Raw genomic sequence first — 20,186 nt, forward strand, 5'->3', positions numbered from 1 at the left:
AATATTCCACAGAATACATTTTATGGCTGAATGTATATATACAATATATATATATACATATATACATAATGTGTATATATTATGTATTATTATGTATATATATTATGTATTATTATGTATATATTATATTATGTGTATATTAATATATTATGTATATATTATATACATAATACAAATGTATTATGTGGAATGTATTATGTGGAATATTATTCAGCCATAAAAAGGAATAAAATACTGACACAGGCTACAACATGGCTATACCTCCAAAACATGCTAAATGAAAGAGGCTAGACACACAAGGTCACACACTGTATGATTCCATTTATATGAAATATGCAGAATAGATAAATCCACAGAGATAGAGGGCAGGTTGATGGTTGCAGTTGCCAGGAGCTGAGGGTAAAGTGAGGGGAGAGAAATTGCCTAATAGGTAATAGGTTTTACTTTGGAAATGTTTTTAAACTAGATAGAGGTGGTGGTTAGAGCTTTGTGGATGTATTTAATGCCACTGAATTGTCACTTTAAACAGTTGTGTTTTATTTTGTCTTATGTGAATTTCACCTCAATAAATTACTTCTAAAAAGTAAAGAACTACAGTAAACTAGAAAATATACACATCTGCCATATTCCATTTAAAAAAAAAACATTTTGGCTAAACAATAAACATCAACCAGTGAAGGTCACAGAATGAGTAAGCAGTGGAAGCAGGCTTAGAGCCCTTCCACTAGTCACCACCCTCTCTCTGGAGAAGAGACAGAATTGAAGCAAAAGACCAACTAGGAGGTAATGGATTAACCTTTGGGTGGATTGTTTGGTGTCCAGACTAAGGAGTTGGCAGTGGGAAAGATAATAGAGGGATAACTATAAAAAATATTTCAAAATAAGTTATTAATTCTAGGTGAATGACTGCCTATAAAGAAGTCAAAGATAAACATTTCAAGGTTTTGAATCTTAATGAATGTGAGAATGGTAAAAGTATTTTTTAAATGAAAAGAAAGAAGTCATGGCCAAGAGGATTTTTAATTGGATTTACTCAATATCATGAAGTAAATCATTATCTGAAGTTATATTGATAACTTAAAGATTCAATCTTACAAATTTATATAGTTTTACAAGCTTGAGTCCTCCAGCATTTGGAAAAAACAAACATCTTAGACATAACCTTAACTTCACATCACCTTCAAATTAAAAGTTAAACAAGAGACATGAAACTTCATTTCAATTGCATTTTGGCAATGAACATGAAAAAAGATTCTATCTAAATCTGAAGATTTAGCATAGCAAAATATAAAAATGTTAACAGTTTAGTATATACAAAATATGATCATAACAAATACAATAAAATCTCTGACTTCAAATTCAAGGTACATGGTTACATTTTGCTTAATGTATTTTACTCATACATATGTCTTTCAAAATCATACCGCTAGTAATTATTGCCAAATGTTATTAAATATATTTTAATTCCAAACCAAGGCCATGATTAACATTCACTAATAAATCAATAACAATGCAATGGTAATATATAAAACTTTCTTCTGGGACCCACAATTAGAGTAAAAGACTAAGTCTAGTCAGCAAGATTTCTACATATGAACCCTATCTACCAGATTATGGTAACTATAAGGCTAAAATAAATCCTGGCTCAAGAATCTAGCATACAGCCTTAAGTTCTTCCCTATACCCAATTTTAAGGCCCCAAAGTTGAGGGTGTTTTCCCTGGGAACTCAAGTAAACTCCAATGAGACAGAATGGGAACTACCAGGCCTTCTTATCCAGCAACCTCAATCTTAGGACCAGGCTAGACTTTATCCATGAGCCTTATCAGACTGAGCTCAAGTTCTTATTCCCCCCTACTTTATTTTGCTTGTTTGTTTATTTTTAATAATACAATGAATACCTTGATTCATCACTGAAACAGGGATCCAGAACCTTGACAATAAGTTCTATAGTTGCTTAGCGTTCCCCTATATCCATCTATCTGCTTCTCCTCTCCAAGGCACAGGTTCTCATTAATTACAGTAATATATGTTTTTCAAAGGGGTATAATATGTTATTTCATGTTATAAAGCAATATAGTCATAGAAATGGCATCAAAAAGCAAAATCTGGTTAAAATAGTTTCTTAACCAGTGACAATGGTTACAACACAATCCTTTTGTAAAACAATTTAGCAAGAATGTATAAAAAGCCACTCTACATATTAACACCCTCTAATCTCATAAACTCATTTCTATAGTAATCAATTCCAAGAAAATAAGCTAAACTATGGAAAACACTATTTGTAACAGGATGTGCATAACAGTATTATGGGTAAGAGGGAAAAGCTAGAGACAAGTAAATGTTCAATAAGAAGAAAATGATTAAATAAATAATCCTACATCTAGCTAAGGTCTGTCCTTTGCTTATGGGGGGCAATGTTAAGTTTTTTAATTTGAAAATTGTCATAATATTTTGAATGTTTGTCAAATTCACAGAACCTCCCTATTTATCCTTAATAGAATTTAGAATGTTAAATTAAAAAATGAGGAGTGACAGCTGGGACCAATATAAGCAAGTTATACACTGAGGTCCGCACTGTCAGATCTGTTTTATAATACGCTTTTTGTGACCACCTAGAGGGGTGGGATAGGGAGGGTGGGAGGGAGACGCAAGAGGGAGGAGATATGGCGATATATGTATATGTATAGCTGATTCACTTTGTTATAAAGCATAAACTAACACACCATTGTAAAGCAATTATACTCCATAAAGATGTTAAAAAAATTTTTTTTAAGGTAAAGAAAACTGTATAAAACTATGAAATACAATTCTTTATAGTTGCATTAACAGAAACAAATATTTTCTGGACCAAGCACCATAAATATTTTCCTTTAAAGCAAGAGTTTGTCAGTACTCAAGTAATGAACCTGGAAATATTTCTTCTAAGCAAAATGCCATTAAAGAATGAATATATATTATATAAATAACAGAGAATCGTATTAACTAGCTTTATCCTATAGTATATTTATTGGAGAGTCAAAATTTGAAAAACCTAATAGTAAGCAAAATTTTAGTATATCATGTTTTCTATGTAATTAAAGATAAAATGAGTAAGATCAATACATAAAGATAAGTGACTTTTAAAGTAATATGAAGTGGTATAGAGATTCACAGTCAACATATTAATTTTTATACGGTAAGTTACTTCAATTAGTGATTTATGAAGCTAGTATATCATTTATACTGGTGTTCCCAATCTTTAGACTGTAGACACACTGGGTAGGAATAAAAGGAGCTAATGTAAGAAACCCTTGAATTAATATGCATACATGTATTTTTGCAATGAATATTAAAATATAACTACTATCATTTGGTAGTCTGAAATTACTTTTGATGTCAAAATAGAATTCTCATTTTCCAGTTGGAATTATGAACTCTTTACAGATCCTTAAAAAGTAAATAATTTTAAGAAACATGTACTCCTTTGGTAATATTATTCTAACCCTACCTCATGCTTGATCTTGATAACTTATTATTTGAATGTAATATATATTTTTAAAAACCACATTAAGATTCAGAGTAAAATATCAGTACTTGGAAAAGGTAACATGGATCTCTTATATTTTTAAAAAGTAAAGTATTTAATGTGTACATGAATCTGGGTATTATAATCTAAAATCAAAGAAAGAATTATTGTACAATTGAGATATTAAAACATACAGATTTTTAAGATTAGATGGTATCCAGACGAATAGTCCAATGAGTTAGTCTAATGTAACTGGAAGAATTATTAAACATTTATCTCATTTCCTTTAAAGCAAAACCTTAATCTAAAAATCACACCTTATATAAATATTAAATCAAAATGATCACAGCCTCAAATATAAAATGTAGAAGTATAAAATTCTTCTTAAACATGCCACTAAAAGCACAGTCCGTAAAAGACAAAAATCAATAAACTGGACTTCATCAAAATTAAAACTAAAATCGAAGCCAGTTTTATAAATAAGAAGGTAAAGAATGACCTTTTAACATCACACTATAGCAATAAATATTTGAGGTAAAATATGGCCATACAAAGATCTCACAAATTTGTGAGGCTATATGAAAATAGGTGTTTTGCTCTTTGACCCATCTGTAAGCATGCTAGGATTTATTTCACATATTTTCATTTAAATAAAGTTAATTATTAACACTTACCAGCAGCTTCAAGAACCAGTTGTAGTCTTGCTTTGGCCTGTTCAGCTGGTGGCTAAAAATCAACCATAAAAGACACTTACAAGGTAGTTTTAACAGAGCTTTAAATTAATGCATTATTATGTGAGTATCAGAAAATTTAGAGAACTTTGTCATAATCAGTATTAATATCCACCCACATCTTAACAAAATTCCATCACAGCAGCTCTACCAATCTACTCTCTCACCCTAGTAATCAAATCACACTTTTCATTATTATGATTCAAGAATGAAGTTCTTCCTTTTTCTTTTTTTTTTTTTTTTACTGGAATAGCTTTTATTTGTTATCCAACATGTACCAGTCAGCAACAGCCTAAATACATATAATTTAATAAGGAGGCAAAACCCACACATTTAACAACATACTCTCAAGCTGTGTTGTTTCTTTGCATATGGAAACATGCAAAATGACCTATTAGAATTTAAATAGCAACTTAAAGTCCAATACCTCAGGCAAATTATATCCTAAAACCAAATATTTTCTGCTTTCCTTACGGTATTTGAAAGGAGCAATTGTGATAAAGATAGGACACAATGTGAGTTACTGCTTTCAATTCCTACTAACTGTCCTAAAATTATTCTCTCAATGAACTTTGATTCAATACAGTTGATAATGTTGAAACTACTTTCCTACCAGTGACCTTATTCTGAGATTTTTGGATATGTTGATGGTATCCAAACAATAAGATGGATTGTATCAAGGTTATGATCTTTATGAAAGACTTGTTAAAAACTGTTTTTAATACTTAAGACTTTACATTTCTTAAGATGTCAGTAAGTGACTAAATAATCTCATGTTTATATACGATACCATCATTTGAGAATTAACATTTTACAAGATATATTTCAATGTTTTGCTATTTGTGAAAAAACAGCCTGAATGAAAAGAATTACATAACTGGATATGGAAAGAAGATGTTGTGCTCAGAAAAGTTTAAAAATTTGAATGGTACTTCTGAATAAACTGTAAGAAACAGGATAGGAGAGTGGTAGATGAGACAGGAAAGAAGACAGGGCTAGCCTTTTATATCATAGAAGAGGGATTAACAAACTATGACTTAACCTGGTTTTGTAAATAAGTTTTATGGGAACATAGCCATGCCCATTGGTTTATATATTGTCCATGGTTGCTTTTGTGCTCAACTCAACAACAGCAGAGTCAATTATTTGCGGCAGGACTCTTATGGCCAGCAAAGTCTAAAATATTTACTATGTAGATCTTTAAGGAAAAGACTGTTGACCCCTGCCATATAAGAGAGAGACTTGGAAGAATGTGAAACAGTGGGGTGACAAGATGAGATCTGCACTCTGACACATCATTCTAGCAATATACTTGAGGATGAACTGCAAAGAATGTGAGAGAAGGCAAGGAGCTCAGTTAGGGAGCAATTAAAGAACTCCAGATGAGAGACAATGAGGGCCTGGGGAGGAGCAGTAGCACTAAGTTTGGACAGGAAAAACTAGATTTGAGAAACATTTAATTGGTAACATGAAAGGACTGATTGGATATGAGAGAAGGAGGAGTTGACAAACAAAAAGAATATTTTATGTCATATGTTTGTAGAAAAAAATGTACGTAAGTGTGCTTTATAAAGTTATCAATATTAAAAATGTGACATCAAATTAAAATATCATAGCAAAATATCAATAGAAGACTGTGACATCTACTGAATATGATCTCTCTAACAGTTATAAAGGAAACTGCCAAGCAATTAACACGAACATTTATAATGATGAAAGGCAAATGACATTTGACATCAGTATCAGGGAGCATAGTGAGTGTGCAGAACTGCGGAGCACATGGCCCAGCTAAAGAAAGCAGCTGGTACTCAGCACCAACTCAGTGTTATCATGCAGAAATGCAAATCAAGGGTTATAAAACTTCTTGATTTTTTTCCTGAGACTTTAAGTCACCATAAAGACAAATACTGTGTGGAACAAACAGTACTTCTCAGAGCCAGATTCAATCCCAAAACAGACAGTCTGTGATCTCTGCCATCTACTTAACAAACACAGTAGAAACATGATATTGATACTTTGTGCAACATAGCATAACTAGAATGGCAAGAAGGAAATAATGTTCTGACTAGCAGATCTCAAGCAAGCACAGAATTATGAAGTATACATTTCAGAGTATCCTAGTAAGCAGTGACATTTGATAGAAAAATGTGAGAAACTTTATTGGTTATTTCATGGGAAAGTTATAGGTATTTCATAAGATTATTTTTACCAAATAAGAAATATTTAAAACAAATATACAAAGTGATGAGTACCCATATTCAGTAAAATATTAACAATATTGTTAAAGTCTCTTAACCCACAAAACCCCCTCCATAGCAGCTCCCTCTCTCCCCCAGTTGAAATCTATGTCTTAAAAATATGGTGATTACCGTCCCTAAAGAGTCTTAATGGTTGATGATTATGATAAAAACACCTGTTAAGACATATTTATATTTTATTAATTCCTCTAACAATCTATAATACAGGATTCATGTTTCAAAGATAAAGAAAACCATGGAATAAGAGTAGTTTCCTAACTTGCCTTTACTAGTAAATGATAGGCTGAAATTAAGACCTTCTGACTCCAAATCTCAGGATTCTTCTAACTACATCACTAGGATATTCATGAATTCAAAGCAATTAATTTCACAGATATAAAAGCATACGGATAGATTTTTGATTCTGTTAAAAAAAAAATCTATCCAAGATAGTACATTTGCCTATACAAATATAACTTCCTAAATTATTTGTGAAATATAGGGATCAATTCCAACTACGGGGACAAACACATTGTTAGATTTGCCAGACTTTTAAAAGTAATTTGTCTTTTATAAGTATTTTTGCTCTTAAAAATATTTGATTCATTTCACAAGCATTTTTCTTGGATAGGGTATTCAGATACACATGTTCTCTCACTTTTTTCCCACCTGCAAATATCTTTCTTTCGCCACAACTGGTGAATAATTTGAATGGATATGGGATTCTCAGTTGCAGCCTTTTTCTCTCAGTCACTTGCCCTTCAAATTCTTTCCAAGTGCTCCTCCACAGTGTTTCAGCCTTGAGTTTGTCCCAGAGAGGGAAAGCATCACAACAGGTCACTTGGCTGAAACCCTCCAGGTCCCACCTGCCTATCTGCATCAGTAGCTGCTAGACTCAGAAAAAGTAGATAAGCTGCAGCTGGAAATGGAGAGGAGGCAGCCTGATTTATGTTGCCATCATTCTGATTGCCAGTTATAGTTACTTTTTAAGAAAAGATTAAGAAGAAAGAAGAAACAGAAGATACAGTTAAAAGAACATTTTTCTACTAATCCATTTTTAGTTAGGTATCATCATACTAAGCTGACTTAGACTGAAAAAACCTTTGGGGCCTGAGTGCCAACAGACTGAAAAAACCTTTGGGGCCTGAGTGCCAAAATTTCTAATGCTTTAGCTATTTTAGAGTGTATTAGACTCCAGGGATTGGTATGAATTCCATCTAAGACTGGTAAATGGTACTAATGTTATTCAGAGCCAGAAAAAAAAATACTTTATGAAATAAATAGGAAGCTAGCATCAAATACAAATGCATGGAATACAGCAATTTCTCAAAATAAGAACTGATAAATGAGGACATATTTAAGAACACAATGTCACAATTATATTGTATGAAGCAAACTTTTGGAGAAAAAATTGTATTCTATTAAAAACTAATATTCCTACGGGAAAAAAATCTGTAGAAAATACAAATACATGGAGGCTAAATAATACACTGCTAAATAACCAAGAGATCACTGAAGAAAACAAAGAGGAAATCAAAAAATACCTAGAAAAAAGTGACAATGAAAACATGATGACACAAAACCTACGGGATGCAGCAAAAGCAGTTCTAAGAGGGAAGTTTATAGCAATACAATCCTACCTCAAGAAACAAAAAAAAATCTCAAATAAACAACCTAACCTTACACCTAAAGCGATTAGAGAAAGAACAAAAAAAAACCCAAAGTTAGCAGAAGGAAAGAAATCATAAAGATCAGATCAGAAATAAATGAAAAGCAAATAAAGGAAACAAGAGCAAATATCAATAAAGCTAAAAGCTGGTCCTTTGAGAAGATAAACAAAATTGATAAACCATTAGCCAGACTCATCAAGAAAAAAAGGGAGAAGACTCAAATCAACAGAATTAGAAATGAAAAAGGAGAAGTAACGACTGACACTGCAGAAATACAAAGGATCATGAGAGATTACTACAAGCAACTATATGCCAATAAAATGGACAACATGGAAGAAATGGACAGATTCTTAGAAAAGCACAACCTTGTGAGACTGAACCAGGAAGAAACAGAAAATATAAACAGACCAATCACAAGCACTGAAATTGAGACTGTGATTAAAAATCTTCCAACAGGGCTTCCCTGGTGGCACAATGGTTGAGAGTCTGCCTGCCGATGCAGGGGACACAGGTTCGTGCCCCAGTCTGGGAAGATCCCACATGCCGTGGAGCAGCTGGGCCCGTGAGCCATGGCCGCTGAGCCTGCGCGTCCGGAGCCTGTGCTCCGCAACGGGAGAGGCCACAACAGTGAGAGGCCCGCGTAGCGCAAAAAAAAAAAAAAAAAAAAAAAAAATCTTCCAAGAAAGAAAAGCCCAGGACCAGATGGCTGCACAGGTGAATTCTATCAAACATTTAGAGAAGAGCTAACACCTATCCTTCTCAAAGTCTTCCAAAATATAGCAGAAGGAGGAACACTCCCAAACTCATTCTATGAGGCCACCATCACCCTGATACCAAAACCAGACAAAGATGTTACAAAAAAAGGCCAATATCACTGATGAACATAGATGCAAAAATCGTCAACAAAATACTAGCAAACAGAATCCAACAGCACATTCAAAGTATCTACACCATGATCAAGTGGGGTTTATCCCAGGAATGCAAGGATTCTTCAATATACGCAAATCAATCAATGTGATACACCATACTAACAAAGTGAAGGATAAAAACCATGTGATCATCTCAACAGATGCAGAAAAAGCTTTCAATGAAATTCAACATCCATTTATGCTAAAAAATCCTCCAGAAAGTAGGCATAGAGGGAACTTACCTCAACATAATATAGGGCATATATGACAAACCCACAGCCAACACCGTTCTCAATGGCGAACAACTGAAACCATTCCCATTAAGATCAGGAACAAGACAAGGTTGCCCACTCTCACCACTATTATTTTTTTTTAAATTTTTTATATTTTGCGGTACGCGGGCCTCTCACTGTTGTGGCCTCTCCCGTTGCGGAGCACAGGCTCCGGATGCGCAGGCTCAGCGGCAAAGGCTCACGGGCCCAGCCGCTCCGCGGCATGTGGGATCCTCCCGGACCGGAGCACGAACCCACATCCCCTGCATCGGCAGGCGGACTCTCAACCACTGCGCCACCAGGGAAGCTCCTCACCACTATTATTCAACATAGTTTTGGAAGTTTCAGTCACAGCAGTGAGACAAAAAAGAAATAAAAGGAATCCAAATCGGAAAAGAAGAAGTAAAGCTGTCACTGTTTGCAGATGACATAATACTATACATAGAAAATCCTAAAGATGCTACCAGAAAACTATCAGATCTAATCAATGAATTTGGTAAAGTAGCCAGATACAAAATTAATGCACAGAAATCTCTTGAATTCCTATACACCAATGATGAAAAATCTGAAAGAGGAATTAAGGAAACACTCCCATTTACCATTGCAACAAAAATAATAAAATACCTAGGAATAAACCTACCAAAGGAGAAAAAAAAAAGACCTGTATGCAGAAAACTACAAGCCACTGATGACAGAAATTAAAGATGATACAAACAGATGGAGAGATATACCATGTTCTTGGATTGGAAGAAACAACATTGTGAAAATGACTATACTACCCAAAGCAATCTATAGATTCAATGCAATCTCTATCAAACTACCACTGGCATTTTTCACAGAAGTAGAACAAAAAATTTTACAATTTGTATGGAAACAGAAAAGACCCCGAATAGCCAAAGCAATCTGGAGAAAGAAAAACGGAGCTGGAGGAATCAGGCTCCCTGATTCCCTACAAAGCTACAGTAATCAAGACAGTATGGTACTGGCACAAAAACAGAAATATAGATCAATGGAACATGATAGAAAGCCCAGAGATAAACCCACGCACATATGGTCACCTTATCCTTGATAAAGGAGACAAGAATATACAATGGAGAAAAGACAGTGTCTTCAATAAATTGTGCTGGGAAAACTGGACAGCTACATGTAAAAGAATGAAATTAGAACACTCCCTACACCACACACAAAATAAACTCAAAATGGATTAAAGACCTAAATGTAAGGCCAGACACTATAAAACTCTTAGAGGAAAACATAGGTAGAACACTCTATGACATACATCACAGCAAGATCCTTTCTGACCCACCTCCTAGAGAAATGGAAATAAAAACAAAAATAAGCAAATGGGACCTAATGAAACTTAAAAGCTTTTGCACAGCAAAGGAAAACATAAACAAGATGAAAAGACAACCCTCAGAATGGGAGAAAATATTTGCAAATGAAGCAACTGACAAAGGATTAATCTCCAAAATTTACAAGCAGCTCATGCAGCTCAATAACAAAAAAACAAACAACCCAATCCAAAAATGGGCAGAAGATCTAAATGGACACTTCTTTAAAGAAGATATACAGATTGCCAACAAACACATGAAAGAATGCTCAACATCATTAATCATTAGAGAAATGCAAATCAAAAGTAAAATGAGATATCATCTCACACCAGTCAGAATGGCCATCATCAAAAAATCTACAAACAATAAATGCTGGAGAGGGTGTGGAGAAAAGGGAACACTCTTGCACTGTTGGTGGGAATGTACATTGATACAGCCACTATGGAGAATAGTATTGAGGTTCCTTAAAAAACTAAAAATAGAACTACCATATGACCCAGCAATCCCACTACTGGGCATATACCCTGAGAAAACCATAATTCAAAAAGAGACATGTACCACAATGTTCACTGCAGCTCTATTTACAATAGCCAGGACATGGAAGCAACCTACGTGTCCATCGACAGATGAATGGATAAAGAAGATGTGGCACATATATACAATGGAATATTACTCAGTCATAAAAAGAAATGAAATTGAGCTTTTGTAGTGAGGACCTAGAGTCTGTCATACAGAGTGAAGTAAGTCAGAAAGAGAAAAACAAATACCATATGCTAACACATATATATGGAATCTAAAAAAAAAAAATGGTTCTGAAGAACCTAGGGGCAGGACAGGAATAAAGACGCAGATATGGAGAATGGATCTGAGGACATGGGGAGGGGGAACGGTAAGCTGGGAAAAAGTGAGAGAGTGTCATGGACTAATATATACTACCAAATGTAAAATAGCTAGTGGGAAGCCGCCACATAGCACAGGGAGATCAGCTCGGTGCTTTGTGACCACCTAGGGGGTAGGATAGGGAGTGTGGGAGGGAGACGCAAGAGGGAGGAGATATGGGGATATATGTATATGTATAGCTGATTCACTTTGTTATAAAGCAGAAAGTAACACACCATTGTAAAGCAATTATACTCCAATAAAGATGTTAAAAAATAATAATATTCCTTAAATCAAAATTAGTAATGCATAATTAGAAAAATATTACCAAAACTGAATTACACAGAATATAAATGTTGTTCCCTTAAAAAATAAATATTAGCAATGACATTGATAGAACAACAGTAAGTACAGTATGAATTTTTACTATAAGATTTTATATCACATAGGGCTTAAACTTTCTAAATTAATAGGGGTCCTTTTTTGGGGAGGAGTGGTTTGGTAGTCTTTCTATTGCCATGGATGCTACAGAACTGCCCTGCTCCCTTCCCTCCCCTTGGTAGCCAAGTATACCTACATAACTCCATTGGTAAGCCCTAGTTTTAGAGAAGAAAGTGGTTTCTTAGGAAGAAACAAAAGCTCCTAAGATGAAACCAAAAGAAAGGTCAGTCTCTTGATGACTTGTGGAGGTGACCAACCTCAGTGTCTAGACTTTTTCCTTCAACTTTGGTTTTGCTCTTATTTAGTCCAATACCCTGAGTTCCTTACAAATAGACTGACTGCATGTCTAGATTCTCAAAATACTGCCAAAGCTAACATTCCAAACCAGCACAATCCTCTGAGCCATGACCATACAAAAAAAAAAGAGAAGCAAAAAGAAGCCTATCCTTACAAAAACCAGTTTACACACTGAACTATTTAAACTATTTGCTCACTCTTCTCACTTCCATTCATATTTAGCTTCCTAACCACTGGCCACCCCTATGGAAATTCTGTAAATTGATGAAGCTACAGCCATTCCAGCTGCCAACCACACTTTTGGCTTTGTTGATGACAGGGAAATATAAAGTCTGAAAGAAAGACTGGCTGAGCAAGGAGAGAACTCAAGCTTATAAACAACATTTCACAAAATAAAATTAGGACTGCATTATATGGTTTTCAGCTATTACTCTCAATTTTATATTATCATATGCTCTTTTTATACAAAAAAATATATACAGAGAGGATTCTGGAACATGGCAGAGTAATAAGCACCAGGAATCCATCTCCCCATCTAGACAATAATTACACTGGCAGAATCTGTCTGACATAACTCTTTTAGAACGCTGGATTCTTTTGAAGGCTTGCAAACTACCAGGGGAAGATGTGGAGGGTAAATTGCGGTTAATTTTGGTCAATTTCAGCTATTAGCACAGTAGCAACTACCCATCCCCTACCCCCAGCCACATGACAAGCAACAGTGCACCTGTTCCTAGAGCAGCTTGCACACAGCTCAAGTGTTGACAAGAATGTGGAGAAATTGGAACCATTATGTACTGTTGATGGGAATTAAAATGATACAGGGTTGTGGAAAACAATAAGGCAGTTCCTCAAAAAATTAAAAAACAGAATTACTATATGATCTAACAATTCCACATCTGGGTACATACCCCAAAGAATTGGAAGCAGGGTCTTGAAGAGATATTTGTACACCCATGTTCATAGAAGCATTATTCATAAGAGCTGAAATGGAAACACCTAAGTGTCCACTGATGAATGAATGGATAAGCAAAATGTGGTATAAACATAACTGAAATATTATTCAGCCTTAAAAAGGAAGGAAATTCTATAATATGCTACAACATGGATGTGATCAGAAAAGATGTTTGATATGATTTCAATCTTCTTAAGTTTACTGAGACTTGTTTTGTGTCCCACCATATGGTCAATCCTTGTGAAAGTTCCATGTGTACCTAAGAAGAACGTGTATTCTGCTGCTGTTGTATAAAATAAAACAATTACTCAGGATATCCTGAGTCTCAAGCTCTGCCACAGAGGGTGAGGGTGGGAGAGAAGTCAGGGTTGCATGGGCACCTCTGCTGTGTCTGGTGTTGTCAGGTTTGCAGTTCTGGGGAGGGGGATGGTGTCCCAGGCCCTGCTGCCACTGCAGCCCAGTTACCTGTGGCCACAGATGCCACTGTGGCCAGGAGGCCAAAGTCATGTGTGCTGCCTCCCTTGCTGCTGCTAAATGCTATGGGCCTGTGGGCACAGCTGCTGAGGCTGGAGGGCCTTAATCGCAGGCACCTCCTCTACTCTTTCCTCAGTTCTATCTCCCCTATGTGTTCTAGACCACCCATATGTAGATGTACAGAAATGCAGAATTCTCTGGCATTCTGGTATGTTGGGCAGAGTCAGCTTTGCTCAGTTGTGGATGTTTTACTGGTTGAATATTGAAGGGGAGAGACAAAGGTAATGTTTCACTCTATGCCATGATGCTGACATGACTCCAATACAGTCTCAAATTTCAAAGATCTGAAAGCATAATGAGAAAGATAATAAAAATAATAATTTAAAGAAACTACTATTTACTAAATGTTTACATTATGCCAATCATGTGTGTTACTTCTATAATTTCTTAAAATTTTCAGAGAGCTTATCAAGGTATAATGAAACCACAATAAATTACACCATTTAAAGTGTACAGTTTTATAGGTTTTGACATACTCATACAGCCATGAGCATCATTACTGTTAAGATAATGAGCATGTCCATTACTCCAAAATTTTCCACGTCCTTCTTTAATTCTTCCATGCCCCTCTGTGCCTCCATGCCACTTCCCAGTTCCCAGGCAACCACTGATCTGCTTTCTATCACTATACATTACTTTGCACTTTCTACTATGTTATATAGATGGAATCATATGATATGTACTCTTTTATGTCTAGCTTTTAAACTCAGCATAATTATTTTGAAATTCATCCATGCTGTTGTATATATCGATATGCATTCCCTTTTACTGCTGGGTAGTATTCCATTGTAAGTAAATACTACAACTTCTTTATGCATTTACCTGTTGACAAACATTCAAACTATTTCTAGTTTCTTGGCTATTATAAAACATACTATAAACATTAAGGTAAAAGTCATTATATAAATATATGCTTTCAGATCTCTTGGGTATATATCTAGGATTGGAATGGTTGAATTGTATGGTAAACATATGTTTAACTTTTTAAGAAAATACCAAACTGTTTCCAAAGTAGTTTCATATTCCTACCAGCACTGTGTCAGTTGCTCCACATCCTAGTCATGACTTAGTATACCTTATTGTGGTTTTAATCTATATTTCCCTAATGATTATTGGTGTTGAGCATCTTTTCATGTGCCTATTTATTATCTATATATATATATATTTGATGCTAAAATAGATGGTCAAATCTTTTGCCAATTTTTTATTAAACTGCTTTCTTATTATTGAGTTTTCAGAGTTCTTAATTATAATGAAAGTAATTTTTCATATATGAGGTCTGCAAATTATACATACACACACACACACACACACACACGCACAGAATTATATATTTATACTTATAAAGCCTCCCCGCCCCACCGAGTGACTTGTTTTTTCATTGTCTTAAGAGTTTCTTTTGAAGAGCAGAATTTCCTAATATTGATGAAGTCCAATTTATCAATTTCGTCTTTTATGAATCATGCTTTTGTGGCGTTATATCTGAGAAATCTTTACCTAACCCCACTTCACAAAGATTTGTCCTATGTTTATACCTAGAAGTTTTACGGTTTGTTTACATTTAGTTCTATGAAATACATTCTGTTAAGTCTGTATATGGTGCAACATATACATTGAAAAACCTTTTGTTTATCTGTGGTTTTTATTTTTTGCTTTAAATGAGTCTATTTCTAGACTCTATGCTGTTCCATTGATCGATTTGTCAATCTTGATACTAATACCACACTGTCTTTATTTCTTTGAGTACAATTTTACATTAACTTGAAATCAGGTGGAATAACTTCTCCAAATTTTTTCTTCTCAAGTAGTTTTGGCTCCTCTAGCTCTTATGCATCCCCAGTTTCAAAATAAGCTTATCAATTTCTACCAAAAAAAAAAACTCCCTGCTAAGATTTTAGCATGGGATTGCATTGAATCTACATAGCCATTTGAGGAGAAGGGACATCTTAACAATGTTAAGTTTTAGCCCGGTATATATTTTTCTACCATTTTTACCTCTTGGCCTTTATATCCGAAATGTTTTTTTTTTTAAATAGGCAGCACATAGTTGGATTTTGCTTTTATGTAATCTGAAAAAATTCTGCCTTTTAATTAGAATGTTTAGACCAATTTACACTTAATGTAATTAATCTACCATATTGCTATTTGTTTTCTATTTGCCCCATCTGATTTTTGCTCTTTTTCTTCTTTTTCTGCGTGTTCTTAGATTGACCATATTTATAACTCCATTTTATATTCTTTGTTGGCTTATTAGCTATAATTCTTTTGTGTTATTTTGGTTGTTGCTAAGTTTGCAGTATACTTCTTTAACTTATCACTCTCTATCTTCATTATACCACTTCCTATATACTATAGAAACCTTATAATAGTATCCTCTCATTTCTCCCTTCCCAGCCTCTGTATTACTATTGTCATTGCTGTCACATATTGCTATAAACTCTACAATATACTGTGTCTATGTTTTAAACATCGTCTTTTAAAGAGATATACTTACCCATGATGTTATCATTTCTAGTACTCTCTAATCTTTTATTATATCAACCCAGTTTTCCATCTGGTATCATTTTCTTTTTGGCTTAAAACAACAATCAGTTATTCTTTCTCATGGTTTCTTTGTGTCAGGAAGGTGGGAAGGAATCAGCTGGGCAGATGCACACAGCTGGGCAGATGCACACAGCTGGGCGTTTGGCCAGCTGTCTCCTTGTCCTCATGTGGTCTTGGTGGTCTCTTGGCATGGGCTCATTTGGGCTTCCTTACAACATGGTGGCTTCTAGGCATTTGGGCTGTTCCATGACAGCTGATGGCTTCCAGAAGGAGTGTTCCAACAAGCTGTGGTGCTTTGTATGACTCCTTCTTAGCAGTCACAGTGTCACTTCTACTGCACTCCACTGGTTACCAAGAGTCCCAAGCCAAAGTCAAGGGAAGGAGAATTAGATTGCATGTCTTGATGGGGGAGGTGCAAGGTTCTAGAAGTGCATGTGGGGTGGGAGATATTGTTTTGGCTGTCTGTCACTTGTGATGCTCCATATGTTTCCTTACTGCCCCCCTCCCATTCCTAGCTGAGTCAGGAGACCCCAAGGGCTCCTTGTCATTCCCTGACCATCTGGTATTCTAGCAAAAAGGAAATGCTAACCCAAGTCTTGCAGGGGCCTTCCCTGCCTCCCTGAGAACACAAAGACCTGTGTCCCATTACTCAACCCACCACCCTTTCCAGGGGCCATTTCACCCTGCTGGACCCAGAGCCTTTCCTCCAGGTCCAGAGCAGCTCCCAGTCCCTGAGGACTCACTCTTTTTATTTTTTTCTTTTTTTTTAATTATTGGAGTATAATTGCTTTATAATGTTTTGTTAGTTTCTGCTGTACAGTGAAGTGAATCAGCTACATGTATACCTATATCCCCTCCCATTTGGACCTCCTTCCCACCCCTAGCCCCCATCCCACCCATCCAGGTCATCACAGAGCATGGAGCTGAGCTTCCTGTGCTTTACAGCATGTTCCCACTAGCTATCTATTTTACACATGATAGTGTATGTATGTCAATCTTAATCTCCCAGTTTGTCCCACCCTCCCCTCCCCACCTGTGTCCACATGTCCGTTCTCTACGTCTACGTCTCTATTCCTGCTCTGCAAATAGGTTCATCTGTACCATTTTTCTAGATTCCACATACATGCGTTAATATACAATATTTGTTTTTCTCTTTCCGACTTACTTCACTCTGTATGACAGACTCTAGGGCCATCCACGTCTCTACAAATGACCATATTTCGTTTCTTTTTATGGCTGAGTAATATTCCATTGTATATATGTACCACATCTTCCTTATCCATTCATCTGTCGTTGGACATTTAGGTTGCTTCCATGTCCTGGCTATTGTAAACAGTGCTGCAATGAACATTGGGGTACGTGTGCCCTTTTGAGTTATGGTTTTCTCAGGGTATGTGCCCAGTAGTGGGATTGCTGGGTCATATGGTAGCTCTACTTTTAGTTTTTAAAGGAATCTCCATACTGTTCTCCACAGTGGCTGTATAAATTTACATTCCCACCAACAGTGCAAGAGGGTTCCCTTTTCTCCACACCCTCTCCAGCATTTATTGTTTCCAGATTTTTTGATAATGGCCATTCTGACCAGTGTGAGGTGATACCTCATTGTAGTTTTGATTTGCATTTCTCTAATAATTAGTGACGCTGAGCATCCTTTCATGTGCCCCTTGGCCATCTGTATGTCCTCCTTGGAGAGATGTCTATTTAGGTCTTCTGCCCATTTTTTGATTGGGTTGCTTGTTTTTTTGATATTGAGCTCCATGAGCTGTTTGTATATTTTGGAGATTAATCCTTTGTTGCTTCATTTGCAAATATTTTCTCCCATTCTGAGGGTTGTCTTTTTGTCTTGTTTATGGTTTCTTTTGCTGTGCAAAAGCTTTTAAGTGGTATCATTTTCTAGTGCTGAAATGGGTTCCTTTGATATTTCTTGTACTGCAGGATGTTTGGTGATAAATTCTTTCCATTTTTGAGTGTCTTTTAAAAAAATTTTCATTTGGCCTTCATTTTCGAAAGACATTCTCCCAGGGTACAGAATTCTAGATGTATAGTATTTTTCTTCCGTTATTTTAAAGATGTTGCTTTATTGTCTTGTAGTTTGCATTGTCTCTGATGACGAATCTGCTTCCATGGTTATCTTTATTCCCTCATACATAATAACAATGATATCTTTACTCTATTTGCTTTTAAGATTTTCTTCTCATAACTGGCTCTAAGCAATTTGATTGTGATATGCCTTGGTGTAGTTTTATTTACATTTCCTGCGCTTGGGGCTTGTAGAGCTTCTTGGAACTGCTATTTTATAGTTTTTATCAAGTTTGGAAACATTTTAGTCATTATGTCTTCAAGTATATTTTTCTGTTGCCCCCTTTTCTCACCTTTCCCTTCAGGACTCCAGTGACATGAATGTTGTGTACTTGGCTGCCTGAAGTTGTGCCACAGCTCAGAAATGCTCTTTTTTTTCTGCTTTTGTTTTTTAGTCTTTCTCGCTCCAGTTTTATTTTGGATAGCTTCTTTTGCTATGTCTTTTAGTTCACTAATCCATATCCTGCAATGTGTCATCTCCATTAACCTCATCCGGTGTAATTTTCATCTCAGTCATGTAGTTTTTATGTCTAGAATTTTTATTTTTTATAGTTTTCATGTTTCTACTAAATACATTCAGTCAATCTAGCAGCTCTCTGACCATATGAAAGATAGTTATGATAATTCTATTAATGTCCTTATCTACTAATTTTCTTATTGTATCAATTCTGAGTCAGTTTCAACTGACTGATTTTCCTAATACATGTTATACTGACTTGGTTTCATGAATACATGGTAATTTTTGACAGAATGTCAGACATTGAGAATTTTATTTTGTTGTGTGTTAGATATTTTTGTATTCCTATAAATTATCTTAGTTTTTGTTCTGGGACACAGTTAAATTACTTGGAAGCAGTTTGATCCTTTCAGTTCTGACTTTGTTAGGCAGAACCAGAACAACTTTAAGTCTGTAGTTAATTTTTCCCCACTACTGAGATAAGACATTTTTAGTACTTGATTGGAAGCACCATGAATTAGGAGGCTTTCCATACTGGTTGCTGGGAACAGCACTATGCCCAGCTCTGCGTGAGTGGGAGGTGCGATTTCCTCGAGTCACTTCAGGTGGTTCTGCCCCAAGCCTTGGATAGTTTCTTCACATGCAAGTACTGATGAGTAGTCTGCTTAATACTCAAGGGGTCCTCTGCAGATTTTCTGTAGCTCACTCTTCTCTGGTAACCTGCCCTGTGAATTCCAGAGGCTTTCGCCTCCCTGATATCACAGCTCCATCTTCTCAACTCAAGGAGACCACCAGGTGCTACCTGGGTTCTCCCTCCCTGTGGCATGACAGGACAAGTTCTCTAGGCCTTAAGCTGGAGCAACTGAATGGCTCACCTCATTTTTCCCATCTCTCAGGAATCACTGTCTTTCATGTTTGATGTCCACTGTCTTGAGAGCTGTTTTTTCAAAGAATTTGTCCAATTTTTTTAGTTGTTTGAGATGGGAGGGTAAATCTGACCTGTTATTCCATCTTTACTGGAATCGTAAGGCTATTATTTCTTTTAATACTGACAACAGCCTTGTGGGGAAAAGTTACTGGTCCAGAGTCACATAGCCCTTTTTCTAATGCACGTTCATAAAAATGCATTATCTATACAAAAAACCTATCGGTTCCCTTTGTCTGGACAACTTTTACTTCCTTTTCCTAGCTAAACTATGTTCTTTCAAAGTTCAGCCCAAGAGGCAACACCTCCTAAAAATCTCATCAGTTTCAGCTTATTTTCTCCCTGACTGCTTTCATGATTACAATTCTCTGCTCTATGCTCCTGTAATGTCCTAGGCACACATGTATCAGCACATCTTC

General features: G+C 35.7%; 1 protein-coding gene across 2 annotated transcripts in view; it reads right to left on the minus strand.

The window, feature by feature from the left end:
* The window catches only part of RSRC1 (arginine and serine rich coiled-coil 1), a 452,043-nt gene that overhangs the window by 167,807 nt on the left and 264,050 nt on the right, over positions 1-20,186 (minus strand). For both annotated transcript variants that reach the window (XM_029214049.1, XM_029214050.1), the window contains exon 6: positions 4,182-4,233. In XM_029214049.1, coding sequence (XP_029069882.1) covers positions 4,182-4,233 — 52 coding nt within the window. The remainder of the gene's footprint in view (positions 1-4,181; positions 4,234-20,186) is intronic.

The sequence above is a fragment of the Monodon monoceros genome, unplaced genomic scaffold (assembly GCF_005190385.1).
Source record: "Monodon monoceros isolate NGI ecotype Baffin Bay Population unplaced genomic scaffold, NGI_Narwhal_1 Super_Scaffold_11, whole genome shotgun sequence".
In the NCBI taxonomy this organism is placed as follows: Eukaryota; Metazoa; Chordata; class Mammalia; order Artiodactyla; family Monodontidae; genus Monodon; species Monodon monoceros.